Consider the following 16,490-nt stretch of genomic DNA (forward strand, 5'->3'; position numbering starts at 1 on the left):
AGGTAGGGCTGGCAGACCTGAAAATCATAAATTATCTGAGTCTGGTCTCTGCTGGATGAGCAGGAGCCATATCTGCCTGTCAGTGGGGGAGTGTTTGGAAGGACACAGGGAGCTCTGCTTGGTTTGTTGCTTTTTTGAGATGATCCTGGGCAGGAGAGTACAGAGTAGTTGACAGTAATTCCATTTAAAATCATACAATAGACTAATCAAATGGTTTGGGTTGGAAGGGACCTTAAAGCTCATCTTGTCCCGCCCCTGCCATGGGCAGGGACACCTTCACTGCTCCAAACCCTGTCCAACCTGGCCTTGGATACTTCCAGGACTTAATTTGTGGTAAAACCAGACATTTTCACGGCTGAAATGAAATCTCCATTACTGTGCTGTAGAAGTGCTTTGCTTCTGTTTTGTTTTGAATTTTTTTTCCCTTCTCTTTAGGATCCATTCCTTCTCTTCCAGTCTCTTCTAGTGCACTGTTTCCTAGTCAAGGTAATTCATCCCTGGCTCCCAGTGGAAACTGCCACTTCAGGGGGGGGTTATATTTTGACTTGGTTTTCCAAGCCTGGCAGCTTTCAGACAAAAAGAGCAGGGAGGAATGACTCGTCTGTTACTTTATTTACCGCTTGTTTTGGGAAAACTAAATCCAAATTTATGTTTGACTCATATTAGGGCTCTGTGGCTGGACTCTGCTTTTTCAGTTATTTTTGGCCGGGCTGATCTCACACCCAGCATGAGCAGGGCAGCCTGGGTGACAGGAGCTCAGCTTCACTCAGACCAGGAGCTCTTGGGGCAGCCTCAAGGGACTGAAAGCCAAAGGCTTTTATGCAGGATCTAAGCAATTGAGAGGTTAAAACTGCCATCCTGTGCTCTGTTCATTGTGTATCATTAGTGTTATGGTAAAAAACATGGGGCTGCTGGAGTAAATTATTAATAGTAGCTGGGGCTGGATGAAATGGTGTGGATTTTTCCAGTGTTCTGGGGTCTGAAATCCCTGGAATCTCCCCAGAGCACTGGGGGAAGCCCCTGTGCAGTGCCTGTTGCTGCTGGCTGGGCTCAGGAGGTGCTCAGGTAATCACATATCCTCTGAACAAAGAGAGACACAGCTCTCCCAGGATTTTCCTGGGAAGCTGTGAAAAAGCTCAGAGAAAGAATTAAAACAATTATTATCTCAATCTCTGCACCTGGCAGGAAATCTCTGTTTGTCAAAGATGTTTACAAGAAGGAGTTGTCCCTTCTTGACCAATAGGTGAGAGAAGATTCCTAAAAGCCAGTCAGGTCTTAGGTCCACCATTGTTTCCGTAAGAACGGTGGATTTCTAATAATAAAGTGTTTTTCAGGCTTCCTGATGATGGAGTCTGTATCAGGAAGATGCCGAGTCCTGCACCGAGGGCTAAGCTTTGTCCTGGAGTATTTGAGCACCTCTGTTAGCACAAGTTGTGGAACAGAGCATGCAGAAATGTGCTTCCTCCATCACTTTGGTGTGAGATGTAACCTCTCTCTGAATGGTTTATTGCTGCTCAGCTCTCAGGAAGAGGGCAAGGGGGAGGTACTGGTGTTTTGCCCCCAGTTTCTGTGTTACAATAGTTAGGGATGATCTACTAACAGGCTTCCCATTGACTTTGGGCTTTGCTGTGGAGGAGACCCTGTGGGTTTAGGGCACGTGGTCATCCTGTGGCTCTTGCTTCAGTGGAACTCAATATTGGACCACATCCCATAGCAAGGCTCGTGGCTGAATTGAAGCCCTGGCTGCAGGCAGAGAGGAACCAAGGGACACAGTTCAAATGGATATCCCTGGGGCTTCCTGGAATTTGGTTGCATTTGCAACTTAGTTCTGCAAGCAGCAGGAGCTCTGGAAACCAACTGCATCCTTCTCCTGTGAACCATTTTCAGTGCAACCCCAGCATCAGCAGCCTCCTGACCACTGTCATCCTTTGTGTGTTCTCAGCAGAGCGATGGGAAGGGCCCACTGGACCCTGGGTGTGCAGATGTGGCTCTCACAGCCATAAAGGTGAACCCAATACCCTCCTCAAGCCCAGCAGTCTTCAAAACACTGACAGAAAGGGAAAGGAGTGGCTGCCTCCAGCCATTCCTGACTCAGCTCTGCACTGCCTAAAAGTGAAGCACTGACCCCTTTTTGAAACTGTCCTTCCCACCCTGTTTGCTGAAGGGAGAAGGTGGTAAATGTTAAATTCAGTAGGAAAGTTACTGCAGGGCCCTGGCTGTGGAGTTTGCCTCAGCTTGTGTCTCAGCATAAGCCCATACTCTTGACAAGCCAGCAGCACACAGGATGCATTTTGTCCTCTAGTATTTTTCCTATACAGATGGTGAAGGTGAAAATTTTCTCCTCTGACCCAGTGCATGAGGTAAATGAATTAAAAAGCTTGGAAGAACAGGCCAGAGTGTGAAGAAGTGAAAAGGGGGGATTGTTATTTTTAATTCCCGTTTTGGGAAGGAAGAGAGGAGAGCAACCATCAAAGCCTAAATTAACTCCCCCTCGCAAACATAATTTGAGGAGACATTATCAAGCTAAAAATATGAGCAGTTTGTAAAAGGAGCTGCTTTCTGCATGTGCTGCTACTCCCGTTACTTAATTAAAACAGGAGGTGCTTAACGTGGTGCTTTGATTTTCCACTGTGCACGATCCATGAGTTTTTTTGGGAGGGGGTACTTTGCTGAGCATGAACAATGAGGGCTTGTGTCCATGGTACAACTCCTGGTTAAAGCCAAAGTCAATATTGAAGTGGTTGTAGTTCTGTCGACATAAGCCCCTATACGAACATTCTCACTCAGGCCTTTCAAAAATGTAACTTCTGTTTATTGGAAATGGGTTTAAATCTGAGTGGAAAAAGCTGCTGTGTTACTGGAATAGAGGTGTCCATCTGGAGGTATGTTCTGGTCTATTTATTAAACTTTCTTTTCTGAAAAGAGTGGGAGGAATTAGATTTTTTTTCCTCTATTTTTTTCCTGGTTGTGTTGCACAGGCTTTAGGTTGTAAATCTTGTAGGGGACCTTTTTTCTTTAATTAAATCCTAGATGTTTGTAATCAGCTTTTGAAAATGGTGTTGCTGTTCCACTCAAAAAACAGGACTTGAACCTGGTGCCAGCTCAACAATATTGCTGATAGACTCCCACACAGATAATGGTGCTGTGCTCACCAGCTTGCTTTCAGAAAATACACCCAAAAACCCAGGCACTGCCTTAGTCCGGGGCCATGTGGACTGGTGAGCTGGGTGGAGCTGTGATCCACTCTCTTCATCCTGCACCAGTAAGGATAAGAGGATGGAGTAAAAACACTTTTCCAGCACAGGCAAGTGGGCAGAGCTGATAGCATCTCTTGTGTGACGTGTTCTCACCAGTGAACTGAAGTCTTAGCTGTGTACTTGGCTTATTGAAATGCTGCAGAGTGCTACAGAAGTGTTTATAATGTGGAGTGTCCTGATGTGCCTCTCAGGGCTTGAGGAGCTCTTGCTCCCAGTGAGAAGTCCTGCTCACATTTTAATTAGTTTGTTTTTCTTGAGCAGGGGTTGTCATTTCAAAAAAAAAAAAAAAAGAGGGAAAAATAAAGTATGTGCCTGTTTTTCCACACAGTGCTATTGCAAACACCAGAGCTGCTGTTTTTTTCTGGGAGGAAAGGTGAACTACTTCAGATACTACAAAAGGAGTCAGTGCTGATGCTGTTTGATCTTAAATTAATTATTCTGTAACTAATAGTGATGATTGCTTTTGTAATGGCTTGGGTTGTTTGGGGTTTTAGGGGGTTGGTTTGGTGTTTGGTTGGGGTCTTTTTTGTTGGGTTTTTTAAGCTCAAAGCTGGAAGAACAAAGGTTTGCCAAACTGCTAGTCATAGGGTGTGTTTCATCCAGGGTGGAACAGACTTTATTGCCTTTGAGGACTTCTGGGCTTAGAAATGCTGCAGGGTGGATAGTCCTGGAGAGAGCTGTCCCTCCTTTGTGCCAGAGCCTTGGCTGATCTGTGCCTTTGAGAGGTCTGCTGGGATGTGGATTTACCTTCCATGTATCACCATGGCAGCCTGAGCACTAAAGTCATAGAATGATGGAATGGTTTGGGTTGGAAAATGCCATTTTCTTCCAGCAGATTCCTTCTGGTTAGATCTAGAGATCCCTTCAGCTCCCATTTGCTCATCTTGCTTCTGGCTGGAGGATGTTGGCTGATGGTGTCATCCAGGGTGAATTTTGTCCAGGGCCTGCTGCCCTACCAGGAGCAGGATGGAGTACTCCAGGTGTGATGGGAAGAGCATCCTTCATCCCCCCTGTTGTGCTTAGGGAGGCAGAGGTCTTCCTCTGACTCTGCCAGTCACTGTCATTCAACTTCAGGCTGGTCAGAGATTTGGGCCTTGTGAAGCAACTCTGGGTAATCATGGTAATCCTTTTCTCTGAGGCTGGATAACTCTACATTTTCATGTTATCACGGACATTTGTGTGTTGTTTGAGAGCTCTGGGTTTCTATTGCACAGCCCTGCAAACAGCTCCCCGTCTAAACCATTTTGGGCTTGTGTGTGCACAGAGTTGAATGGAGAAGGATCTCCTGGCTGAGATGGGAGCAGCCAACATGAAACTGAGATTAGTTTGACATGTATGCAGCTGGAGCTTCCCCTTTCCCTGCCCAGACTGCAGCAAATCCCTTCCTGTCCCCACTGATGCTGTGAGGTTGAAGGACTGGGATGAGGTTAGAAAGAATGGCAAGAGGCTTGCTGAGGGGAAGAGGCCCATGGACCTGACTCTGTGAGAGCTGTGTGCTTGCTTTAAAGTGTCTCCATGGTCCTTAAGGCTGGTCTGGACCTGGAAAAGAGGATGTTGTGGGGTGAGCTGCAGCATTCCCCCTCTTGGCCTCGTGTGGGTGATGCCCAGTTGCATTGTGGCCCCAGTGACACCTTCCTGGTGCCACTGCAGCTCCAGTGACAACCGTGAACATGAAGCCATTTCCCCAGGTCTCTGGTATTTTAGGAATTCTGGAGCTGTTTGCTGACTGTGCAGCTGGAACGTGGGAGGAAAGCAGAGTGAGATCTGTGGAATGCCTTGGTGGCTGTGGGAGCCCAAGGAAGTGTGTGAGAATGGGCTCCAGGGGATGAGCTTCATCCGTAAAACACATGGAGCAAGTTGGACTTGCACCAAGTCAGCAGTGAGACTGTTTTAGTCCAGTTTGAACATCATTGCAGACTAGATCTACAGGGCAGCATGAGCCAGGGTCTTGGACTAAAGCAAAGCCTGGAGCCATGACTAAGCCCAGCCTTGCTCTGTCACAGGAGAGCAGCACATGACACAGGAGCCAGCCTCTAACACTTGCTGAACTTCCACTATTTATTGTTTCAGCAGAGATTAATAAGTATTCAACAAATAAACCTCCTGGCCTTAAGTGATTGTGATGTTCTGACTATAAATAAACTGAAAATCCAAGTTCTTGGTTCTTTTTTACTTTAAAGCAGGCTAGACCCCATGGGAATGGTATGTTCCTGTTGTACAAACTGAAAAGGGTTCATGTCCTGGTTTCCATCTGTAGGGTCATATGGTGACTTGGAGTGGAGGTATTTTCCTGAAATAGCTTTGGAGTAGCTGTAGGGTTTGGGATGTGGCTCCTTTCTGCATGGCCTCCCCTGGCTACAGGGAGCGCTGGCTTTCAGTAAGGTGGAGATGTTCTGGGAGGTGCCTTTGGGTCTCTGGAGCTGGAGGATGAAACAAGAAATGTACAGCAGTTGAGGGGAGCTTCCAGCAGCCTCCCTCAGTGATGTTTCACACTGGCTTTACTGTCTGCACCAAACCATGTGGGACTATTTATACTTCTAGAGGAACATGCAGGGATTATAAATTCCCAGTGGAGCTTGCTGAGCTGTGCACTGCCACGGGACTGTGCTTTCCTGCCCATTCCAGCTAGGAAAAATGAGCAGCCCTTTCTTCCAGTGACAGGAGTGTGTGGTGGGGTGTGACACAGCCCCACGCTGGGGGTGCACAGCCCTGGTCCCAGGGAAGGCAGCTGGGATGGCACTTGGCTCACTCATCCTGAAGCCTTGAGCATCCCAGGCAGAGAGCAGTGTGTGGCCCCTGTGGGAGCATTTCTATGGGATTGCTGTCAGGGATGGGAGTCTGTGCCTCCTGCTCCAGTCTGTTCAGCTCAACCCTGAGGGAAAAACCCATTCTTCAGGGAGCACTGTGTCCCTCCCCTCCACTAAGGGCACATTTTAGTCATTTGTTTCAGTTATTTCATGGTTCTTCTGTCAGCCCACAGGCTGTGTGCCCTTCCCCTTTCCACAGTGGTGGCACCCAGTTGCCAGCTGGGGTTAAACCTCGACTGCATGCCTTGTGTTTTTTGGTGGCTGGACTGGACAGAGGGCTCATGGTAAAGCAGGGTTTAGGCAGAGTCACAGACCTGCTGCTAACGTGCTTCCTTTGCTCTTGCTTTGCCAGGGCAGCCACTGACCACAACATTGACAACACCACAGCAATCCTCAGGGAGTGGCTGAAGAACGTGCAGCACCTGTACCACGATGTGGAGTGGAGACCCATGGAGGAGCCCCGGTGAGTACCTGGGAGGGCTCTGGCTGCACAGCCCAAATTCCCGAGGTTTTCTGTTTCCAAACCAGGAGTTGGTGCTCAACGTCCAAGTGTTAAAATGTGGATTATTTGCTTTCTGCAGTCTGTCCCATTAAAATTGTTTTCTTAAGGAAAAAAGTGAGGTAAGGTCTCTAGAAAGGTCTCTGACTTTAGTGAAGCACCTCATGCAAAATTTTGTGGAAGAAACTTTTGTGGAAGAATTTTCCATTCATTTATTTAGCATCCGTAGCTGCTCTCTTTACATGGTAAACAAATTACATCAAGAGCTACAGGGAATTAAAATTGTCATTCTTTATTTGCGAGGAAGCAAAGAAATTATAGCCCATTCCATAGTATCTATGAAAGTTCAGACACATGAAATATTCAGTAAATACTGAGTCAGAGAACTCTATGTAATTCCAGATATTGTGCCTTTACGTGATTTGCAGGACCATTGCTTTAAAATATGATGTGTTGGGTTTTTATTACTTTCATTTTTATTTATTTTTAAGATCAGCTGTTCCTGGGTTTGCTGTTTTCAGTTTCTTCCATCAAGGAAAATTACATCAGTTTCCCCTTCTTTAGGCTTGCTTTTATATTCAAGTTCCTCACTGCAGTGATGGGGAGTTTGTGGTACAAACCCCCAGGGAGTTCTGGTTTTATTGACATTTTTAATCCTTTCATTTGAGTTGAGTTTCCTTCATCCTGCCAAACTTTGCTTAAGTTCTGCAAGAAGCTTTTGAAATTCTTAGCTCCTTCCCCGACTTAGGCTGGCACTGTTTCCAAGTCCTGGATTTTCATTCCTCGTTGGGATCTGCCCCTGGGTTCCCTTCCATCTTTGTTAAAAAGCCATTGCTTTTGGAGCTGGAGGCAGAGCCATGCCTGTGACTGTGCTGCCGTGCTGGGGTTTCTGGGGCTGGCTGTTGGGAGATTTAGGGGCTGCTCCCGGGATGTGTCAGCAGTTCCCAATAATGCCCCGAGCCTGGGGGAGGCCAGGCTGCCTTCATCTCCACATCCCAGCCCTGCTGGTTCTGCTGGGCCGAGGGGGGCTGGATTTGCAGCCCTTTGTTCCCCAGGTGAGGGGGGGTCAGGTGGGTTTGGAGGGTCCCCTCTCCACTGCCGCGCAGTGCCTGCGCTGGTGGTGTCGTCAGAAAGCTGGCACTGCTGGTTCCCTGGTGCCTTCTGTGCTCATGCCAGCACAGAACTTGGAATTATTCTCCCTCAAAACTTCTCCTGGGTTGCCTGAGGTGACTCTAATGCTGTTTTGCTGTCATAATAAAGGCAGCAATAGAACTCTTCTTCTTTCCTTCCTCTTTCCTTCCTCTTTCCTTCCTCTTTCCTTCCTCTTTCCTTCCTCTTTCCTTCCTCTTTCCTTCCTCTTTCCTTCCTCTTTCCTTCCTCTTTCCTTCCTCTTTCCTTCCTCTTTCCTTCCTCTTTCCTTCCTCTTTCCTTCCTCTTTCCTTCCTCTTTCCTTCCTCTTTCCTTCCTCTTTCCTTCCTCTTTCCTTCCTCTTTCCTTCCTCTTTCCTTCCTCTTTCCTTCCTCTTTCCTTCCTCTTTCCTTCCTCTTTCCTTCCTCTTTCCTTCCTCTTTCCTTCCTCTTTCCTTCCTCTTTCCTTCCTCTTTCCTTCCTCTTTCCTTCCTCTTTCCTTCCTCTTTCCTTCTTCTTCCCTATTTTTTCCTTTCTTTTCTCTTTTTTTTCCAGCATAATAAAGCCCAGACATGGATTGCAGTCACTTTTTATTTCTTTTCTAGGTCTTACCCAGAGGAAGTTGGGCCAAAGCACTGGCCCAGCTCTCGGTTCACTCACGTGATGAAGCTGCGGCAGGCCGCCCTGCGCACTGCCCGAGAGAAGTGGTCAGACTATATCCTGGTAACTACGAGGTTTCATTTATTACAAAAGCTTTCCAGGTGCTCACTTGGGTACTGGGGGCTGTCAGAAAGTTTTCTTTCCAACTAAAGACAAGTTGAGATGTCCTTGATCATTTCTTGGTCTGGTGAGCCACAAACTTTGTTGTGAGCAAGGTGAGTCCTGGCTAAGCTTGGAGCTTTCTCCAGAGGCATCAGGATTGAACACAGTCCTGGTGGTGGGAGGTACCTGCAAGGGTCCCCCAGACTGAACCCCCACCTGGTGAAATATAAGGGAAATAGTTGTGCAGAGCACTTGTGGGAAGATGCTGCCTTTGGTCACTGTGAGGGGGGTGTTCCCAAAGCCTCCAAGCAAGGTGAGGTGTGAGGGCAGTTGAGGAGTTGTTCTTGATGCTTTTCACAGAATGAATTCATCCTGAATTTCCAGTGATGCTGTTTTCCCTGGCAGCTCCCTGGTGCCTGTGCTGGCATCAGGCTGTATGGAGCCAGGGAAGCTCTCTGCACATCTCATTGCTGTGCCCAGGAGCAGCTGCCCCTGCTTTCCCTGTGACAGCCCTGTGCCCTACGGAGTCAAACCCACCAGCTCACTGCTTTTAGGGTGGCTTTTGCTGACCTGATGGAATCTTAAAATTGTTAAGGCTGGAGAAGGCCTGAAATTGAGTCCAGTTGTTGACCTGCCATGTTCAGCATTAAGCCACATTCCCAGGTGCCAGATGCACACATTTCTCAACACTTCCAGGGATGGTGACTCCATCCCTGCCCTGGACAGCCTATTTCAATGCCTGGCCATTCTTTTAGAAGGAATTTTTCCTAATATCCAATCTGAACTTCCCATGGTGCAGAGTGTGATCCCCTCCTTGGCTGTCCCTTCCTGTCAGGAGTTGTGCAGAGCCACAAGGGCCCCCCTGAGCCTCCTTTTCTCCAGGCTGAGCCCCTTCCCCAGCTCCCTCAGCCCCTCCTGGTGCTCCAGACCCTTCCCCAGCTCTGTTCCCTTCCCTGGACACACTCCAGACCCTCATTGTGAGGGGCCAGAGGTGCCCCAGCAGTGTCAGCACAGGGGACAGGCACTGCCCTGGGCCTGTGGCCACACCAGGGCTGCCTCATTCCCAAGAAAGCGTTAAGGGAATCATATTGTTTCATCTGTTAACAGGTATTTTTTGTCTCTTCCTTGTCTAGTTCATTGATGCAGATAATTTACTGACCAACCCAGAGACCCTGAACCTGCTGATAGCAGAAAACAAGACCCTGGTGGCACCGATGCTCGAGTCCCGCTCCCTCTACTCCAACTTCTGGTGTGGCATCACTCCCCAGGCAGGTGACCTCGTGAAGGGTGCTGGGGGCTGTGTGACTGGAGTCCTCCAGGGGCTCCTGCCCCTGTCTCTGCAGCAGCAGGCATCCTTCCTGTTCTCAGGAGGGATGCTCTCTTCCTTTCCCATCTGCTGCTGTAGCCTTCTTCTGAGCAGAAGCTGCTGTAGCTCTGAGGTGGTGTTAACACGTGGTAGGATCCCACACAAACCATACTGATAAACAGATCAGAATTTTTTTAAGCTGGTTCCATGTTTCTTCAATGGCCTTAAAACCCTTGGTGCATAATTTTAGGCCAGATTTTTTTTTTAGCATATATATTATATGCTAATCCAAGAGGAATTTGCTTTTTTTTCCACAGATCTCCATTGTGTCTAAGTTATCTTTTGAAGGGGGCAACATCCTTTGCCTTGTAGGGAGTGTGTGCTGAAGTGTGCATGTAACAGGTACTGGTGCTGAGCCTAAAATTTAGAGTTTCATGTTACATTTTCAATGTTCCCTTTTTGTGTTACTTCTGATCCACATAACAGCTGCACTGGGTCAGAGCACAGGCTCATCTGCAGATGTCTAGGGAATTGTGTAAGGATAGGGTAAAAAGGTGAGTGTTACTTCCCCAAAATACTTTTATTTCCTCTGGCAATCCCCTTCTGGGTTTTTGAGGAATATATTTGTCTTTAAAGCGCTCAGTGATTTTTTTTATTCTACAGAAATCCCTCACCCACACCATATTCTGGCAAGGAGTTCCACAGTTCAGACTGAGTAATTGGATAAAAAATAGCAGGAAAAGGTCCTGAACTTTCCAAATTGTTGGGAAGTAAATAGAGAGATAAGAAAGGGGGTGTGACGTGGTGTGTTTCCTTGTTTCACCTGGGTTTGTTTGCTTTGTTTGAAAATGGAGATATAAACTTCATTGCAAAGGTATTGATTGTGCTTTAATTCAAGGCTGAGTCCAGAGTCAGCCAGCTTTTCCACTGGGGTACCTCAGCCCTGCTTCCCAGGCTGGAGTGGGTCCCTGCCCACGTGCACCAGCCCCGGCCCTGCCTCTCCAGCAGGAAGTTTCCACCACTACCAGCACTAACTGAGAAAAGGGGAGAGGAAAACCAGCAAAGGCATCTTGCAAAATTTGGTTTGAAAAAACCAAAATCCTGCTGGAGTGAAGAGGAAAGCTCTCCCTTTATTTTTCCTTTTCTCTTGTTTCTGCATATGGTTCCCAGGGCTTCGTGTGCTCAGCCTTGCTCTCCCAAGGGGCCTGGGGAGGGAATCACAGCTGGAGCACATCCTGAAACACAGCCTGCCCCAGCATGGAGCCACAGTGAGCCAAGCCCAGCTCCAGACAGGCTGGCATTTATCTGTCACAGGGCAAAACTGGGAGAGGCAGCAGTGGGGGAGAGTTGGAGCCCTCCCTGCCTACATGAGCAGGGACAGCCCCAGAAACCTGGGGTGAGCCACTGGAGGAGGAAAGATGAGTGTCCAGCATCTTCACTTTGTCTGTTAAAGGGTGGGTGTGTTAACCCTTCCTTTGGTGGGAATGCCAGTCACATCTCTTCCCACCTGCTCCTTCCTGTGGCAGTCAGGTTGGCTGTGTTTGGGATGTCCCATCCTCACAGTATGGTCACAGTGACCCTGAAAGGCACAGGGACATGGCAGATCCATAAGCAGGCATGTGGCACCACACTGTGGCCCCACACTGCCCAGGGCAGAGCAGTTCTGCTGCCTTTTGCTCAGCCTGTGCCTGAATGCTCATGGAAAATAGAGCATAAATGGAGCTTTAACTTCTTTTAGTGACTCATTGTTTCTCTAAAGCCCAGAATCTGCTCTGGATTCAACCATCCAGATGTCAATTTGATGTTCTAGGGTTTTCTTCCTGGAGGAATTCAGTGTATTCATTTCCACATGAGCCACACACTGTGGGTGTTGCACCCAGAGTGCTGCAAGTCTGGCAGAGCTCCTGGCTACAAGGAATTACCCAGGAGCTGACTGAAGTGCCTCCCTAGGCAGAGTCAGGAGTGAGTATCAAACCTGCTTGCCCCAGGGTGGAGGAAGCAGGGATTCTTACACCACTGATGGAGACTGAGATGTTGCCTTCACTGCAGTGACAACAAATTATTTTTTTTAAAGTCATGGATAGAATTAATTTGCAGATCCTGCTCTCTGAGACACTAAATGGACTTTGTGCCTGTTGAATGTGGAGGATGTCATGGATGCTCAGCAGCTTCCAGGATCAGGCTGGAGAGTCTAAGTGCAAAAAGGGTTTTGAAGAACCAGGGGGAAATAATCTGAGATTTGAAGCTCCATTGCAGGGGAGTTTTGCAGGGGAAAGGTTGGGCTCTCCAAGAGCTCCTGTAAAGTAGGAAGAAGGTAAATCTTTAACTTTTGGGATGAAGACTGTTTCTAAATACTTGACTGAGCCATCTCCAAATGAGAGACACTGAAAAAGCTGAGATTTGAGCCCTGGTGAGCCTCTGCTGGAGAGCTCAGGACGTGAGGTTTTGCTGAGGAACAGCTTGAAACAGGAATCTCTTGTGACAACAGCCCCCTCTTTGTGGTTTCAGGGCTACTACAAGAGGACCTTGGAGTATCCCCTGATTCGGGAATGGAAGAGGATGGGCTGTTTTGCTGTCCCCATGGTCCATTCCACATTCCTCATTGACCTGAGGAAGGAGGCCTCTGCCAAGCTGGCCTTCTACCCCCCACACCAGGACTACACCTGGAGCTTCGATGATATCATGGTCTTTGCCTTCTCCAGCCGCCAAGCAGGTGTGTGCAGGGCCTCTGCTGGGGAGGGCTCGCTCCTAGAGACACACTGACCTCCACTGCAGTTCACAGCCCACAGCTCCTGGGTGGGCTTCCATGGGGAGTTCAGACCCTGTTCCCTTTCCTCTCTGGGATCTGGTCAGGGGTAACCAGCAGCAGGTGACTGGAAAGGCAGTTTGGGATTGCTGCTTGTTTCAAAGGGTCTGGGGGCTGTTCTTGGGGTGGGGCAATATTTCAGAGGCAAAGTGTGGGATTCCACCCTGGGTTGGTGTCACAGCAGGTGAACACAGGGGGTGCTGGGAAAGGGGAAGGTGGTCTGGGGGTGAGGTATCTAGAGTTCCAAAAGATCCACAAGGGAAGGGGTGAGGACAAGAGACTCTTCTTAAACCACAGAATCCTCAAATAGTTCAGGTTAGGAGGAACCTTACAGCTCATCTCATTCCACACCCTGCCAGGGCACAGACACCTTGCACTAGACCAGGTTGCTCCAAGCCCTGTCAAGCCTGGCCTTGGGCACTTCCAGGGAGAGGAAATCTCTGGCTGTTGGTGTTTTAAGAGGGCTCCAGGTGTTGCTGAGACATCACTGTCTCTTGAGTGCCTTGTGCTGCTGCTGTTCTTGCTTGTGGTGAGGATGTTCAGTCCTGCTGATTTCTGGAGAGTGGCTCCTGGCCAGTGCTCTGTCTCCAGCAGAGTCCAGGCTGCCTGACCTGTGTGCAGCAGTGTCACAGCTGAAGGGGGCTCCCAGGACTGTAATGGCCATCTCTGTTGTTCTTTGCCTGCTGTGTTGAAAAGGGAACAGTTTGGGGCATTATAAGAAAAAAGGGATTGGTGAAACCTCAGCAGCACCCATAAGTGCCTTCTGTTCAGAGATTGTGAGTGGGTTGGTGACTTGGTAGGGTGACTTGGTGGGGTGAATTATCAAGGAAAAGTTGTTCATTAATCCTCTGAATGATGTGCAGTTGGTGCTCCCTGTCCTCTGCAGAAGATGTAAAGTTAAGGAAGGCAGGAAAGGCTGCTCTTGGGAGCAGGCAGGCAGGGAGAAAGCCAAGGGAAGAAGGGTTGCTGTTGCTGTTGTTCTGCAGGCTGAGCCTCCCTTCCCACTGATCCCAGACCAGCACAGCAGCCACCAGCTGCCTGTAGCTTCCCTTTCAGTGGTGGGTCTGGTTGGCAGGTCTTGACAGCACCAAAATGATGTTGTTTTCTTGGCAGACTGAGCAGGGCGTTCTCAGAATCAGCTGTGAGAGGATGAGGAGTGTCAGATAAGATGAATGATGGAGGAGAGGCAGCAAGAGCTGAGATTGGAACCCTTGGGAGGCAGAGGTGAGGAGTGAATTGCAGAGCAGCTTCAGGTCCTGACTTTCAGAGTCAAGGCATGAGTGCAGAATCAGAGTTGAGGTCCCCAAGTGCCACATCTTGGCTCCAGAGGAGAGCTGAGGTTTAAGTTTGGAGAGCAAAGCAGGCTGCTTAAAATCTACCCCTCCACTCCTTCCCTCTGACAGCCTCCAATCCATGTGGTAACTGCAGAGCATTAGCTCCAGCTGCTTCAGAAATATTTCAGGGATTCAAACCCATCATTTTTTCCTTCTGTCCTGGAACACCAGCTTTTTCCAGGCCTGACCCATGACATGGAAGGCTTTGCTCCAGCTGTCTGGCCTGTGGATCTGCTCAGATTGTTGACTTGTGTCCTGAGCTCAGTTGTCACCCAGGATAAAAGGATGACATCCAAGTTCAGAAATGTGAAAAATGTGTGAGCTTTGAGGGAAACTTCTTTTTGGAGTAATTTAACTTACTTTCCCTTAAGTTAGAAATCATACTGGCTTTTGTCCAGGCCAAAATCTGTGCTTAAAAAACCATCAATTCCCAACAGGCAATCTGCTGCTGGAAGCAGCTGTTCTGTGATGCTCCAAAGAGCATCCCACCTCTGAGAGGGAACGTGGCCTGTGTGGGAGTGCTGAATCTGAGCACAACTCAGAGAGGGTGTGTTATTGCCAGCACTGGCCTCTGCAGAGCCCCTTGCACTCACAGGAGGGATTTTGGCCAGCCAGGTCAGCCTGGAGAAAAGGAGGCTCAGGTGAGACCTTAGAAACCCTTCCAATGCCTAAAGGAGCCTCCAAGAGAGCTGGAGAGGGACCTGGGACAAGGGATGGAGGGACAGGGGGAATGGCTTCCCACTGCCAGAGGGGAGGGCTGGATGGGATATTGGGAAGGAATTGTTCCCTGTGAGGGTGGCAGGCCCTGGCACAGGGTGCCCAGAGAAGCTGTGGCTGCCCCTGGATCCCTGGCAGTGTCCAAGGCCAGGCTGGATGGGGCTGGGAGCAACCTGGGACAGTGGGAGCTGTCCCTGCCCACGGCAGGGGGTGGCTGGATGGGCTTTGAGGTCCCTTCCAACCCAACCCATTCCATGATTCCATGATCTCCTGAGCTGCCTTTCAGCCTGGGTCTCTGAAGCCCTTGAGCCAGCCAGCAGGAGGGTCTGGTCACAGGGAAGTGGGGACAATTTTGGTTCCTTAGCTATAACTGTGGTTTTAGGGTATGGCTGTAAATCCTGGACACTGCCTTTAAAGCCCATTAAGAATAACAATACAAACACCTGTAGTTTTCTATCCCTTGCAGCAATCATTTACCTTAATTATAAAAACAGAGCTTGAGAGCTCCCTCCTTTATGGGAGCTTTACCATTTTCAAGTACATTTTATCCCAGACAGAGCAGGAACACTGGTGTGAATCTGTGCAGATTAAGTGTGTTCAAGGCAGTGGAAGGTAAGAACAGAGATCAGTGAGCCAGATAAGATCAGTTGATTGGATCAGTGCCAAATCCATTCATGTCTGCAGGTAGTAGTTCTTTATTCTGCCGTTTACCTAAATTGCAGCTGACAGCTGAATGTGTTTTGGCAAGTAGCATAGCCAGCAATTTGCTTGTAGAACTTAAAATGAGAGAAACACCAGGGTCATTAGTGCCAACAGTTCCACTCTGCTAAAAATACCATGTATTAGGGGCACTAACAGATGAAAGCATCAGCACACCAGGTAGTGTCTGCTTTTCATTTATTTCCTCGAGGGAGGGGGCTGGTTAAGCTTGTTTCATTTAAAAATAAAAAAGGACAAAGAGAAAGGCAGTTTTTGGCTGGTTGCTTGGGTTCTAGCAGCTTTGATTTAGGTTAATTAATAAAGGACCTTACCAGAACTCAATGAAAAACAACAGAAATCCTTCCCTTGGCTTCTCTGGATGTGGCTTTTGAGCGTGTTGCCTGATGTGAAAGGCAGAGTTACAGCCAGTGGTGAGCAAATCCTTGTCATCCCAGAGGGAAAAGCATTCTGCTGATGCTGGGATGTTCCCACTGGCTGAGTCTGTGCCCTGCAAATGCATCTACTCCAAGGACAGGCTTTGCACCTTCTCTCTGTTTCCCACCTTCAACAAGCAGCTGCAAAAGCTTTTGAGTAGAAGGGTGTTAATGTTGTCACATCTGTTCTCCTCACTGGTGTCTCACTCTGGGATTTTCCTTTCATCTTCAGGGCACAGTAAAAATTAGTTCTGAAGAGGAAAGGACTGTGTTTAGTGGTGACTTGGCATTTCAAAGGTTGTTGTAATGTATTCCTCAAAGTCCTTTGCCAGCACAGATGAAAATGTATCACCTTTATTTCCTAGCCAAAGCAAAAGGAAGCAATGATAAAGAATAGAATGGGTTGAGTTAGAAGGGACCTTAAATATCATCTCATTTCAGGGACACCTTCCACTATTGCAGGTTGCTCCAAGCCCCTTCCAGCCTGGCCTTGGACACTTCCAGGGATCCAGGGGCAGCCACAGCTTCTCTGGGCACCCTGTGCCAGGGCCTCAGCACCTTCACTGGGAACAATTCCTTCCCAATATCCAATGTAAACCCACTCTATTTCAGTGGGAAGCCATACCCCCAGTCAGCCCAGGCCCTTGAAGGGTTAGTTAGGCAGCCAGTAGGGATTGGTTTTATGGGAGAGCCACTTGCTGCCAGCCAGACAAAACAGAAAGTGGAACTGGAGTGATTCTGA

At 48.5% G+C, this 16,490-nt stretch overlaps 1 protein-coding gene and 2 long non-coding RNA genes across 5 annotated transcripts in view; 2 read left to right on the forward strand and 1 right to left on the reverse strand.

Annotated features, from left to right (window-relative positions):
* Positions 1-16,490, forward strand: part of COLGALT2 (collagen beta(1-O)galactosyltransferase 2) — a 45,968-nt gene that overhangs the window by 22,329 nt on the left and 7,149 nt on the right. Inside the window, exons 1-5 of one of the 2 annotated variants that reach the window (XM_064427811.1) lie at positions 3,175-3,304; positions 6,417-6,527; positions 8,296-8,413; positions 9,586-9,720; positions 12,267-12,471. In XM_064427811.1, coding sequence (XP_064283881.1) covers positions 6,514-6,527; positions 8,296-8,413; positions 9,586-9,720; positions 12,267-12,471 — 472 coding nt within the window. In that variant the 5' untranslated portion in view covers positions 3,175-3,304; positions 6,417-6,513. Of the gene's footprint in view, positions 1-3,174; positions 3,305-6,416; positions 6,528-8,295; positions 8,414-9,585; positions 9,721-12,266; positions 12,472-16,490 lie in introns of those variants that run through there. The other variant, XM_064427810.1, reaches the window with a different exon arrangement.
* LOC135304912 (uncharacterized) lies at positions 10,039-13,555 on the reverse strand. Its single transcript, XR_010366159.1, has 2 exons — positions 12,523-13,555; positions 10,039-11,337 (listed from the first exon to the last, which is right to left on the reverse strand). It is a non-coding gene; the product is annotated as an uncharacterized LOC135304912 (long non-coding RNA).
* LOC135304910 (uncharacterized) lies at positions 12,772-16,199 on the forward strand. 2 transcript variants are annotated; one of them, XR_010366156.1, is made up of 4 exons: positions 12,772-12,879; positions 13,678-13,788; positions 14,336-14,539; positions 15,169-16,199. It is a non-coding gene; the product is annotated as an uncharacterized LOC135304910 (long non-coding RNA). The 2 variants fall into 2 exon arrangements; XR_010366157.1 differs by lacking the exon at positions 13,678-13,788 and having other exon boundaries at positions 12,776-12,879.

The sequence above is a fragment of the Passer domesticus genome, chromosome 7 (assembly GCF_036417665.1).
Source record: "Passer domesticus isolate bPasDom1 chromosome 7, bPasDom1.hap1, whole genome shotgun sequence".
NCBI classification, from domain to species: domain Eukaryota; kingdom Metazoa; phylum Chordata; class Aves; order Passeriformes; family Passeridae; genus Passer; species Passer domesticus.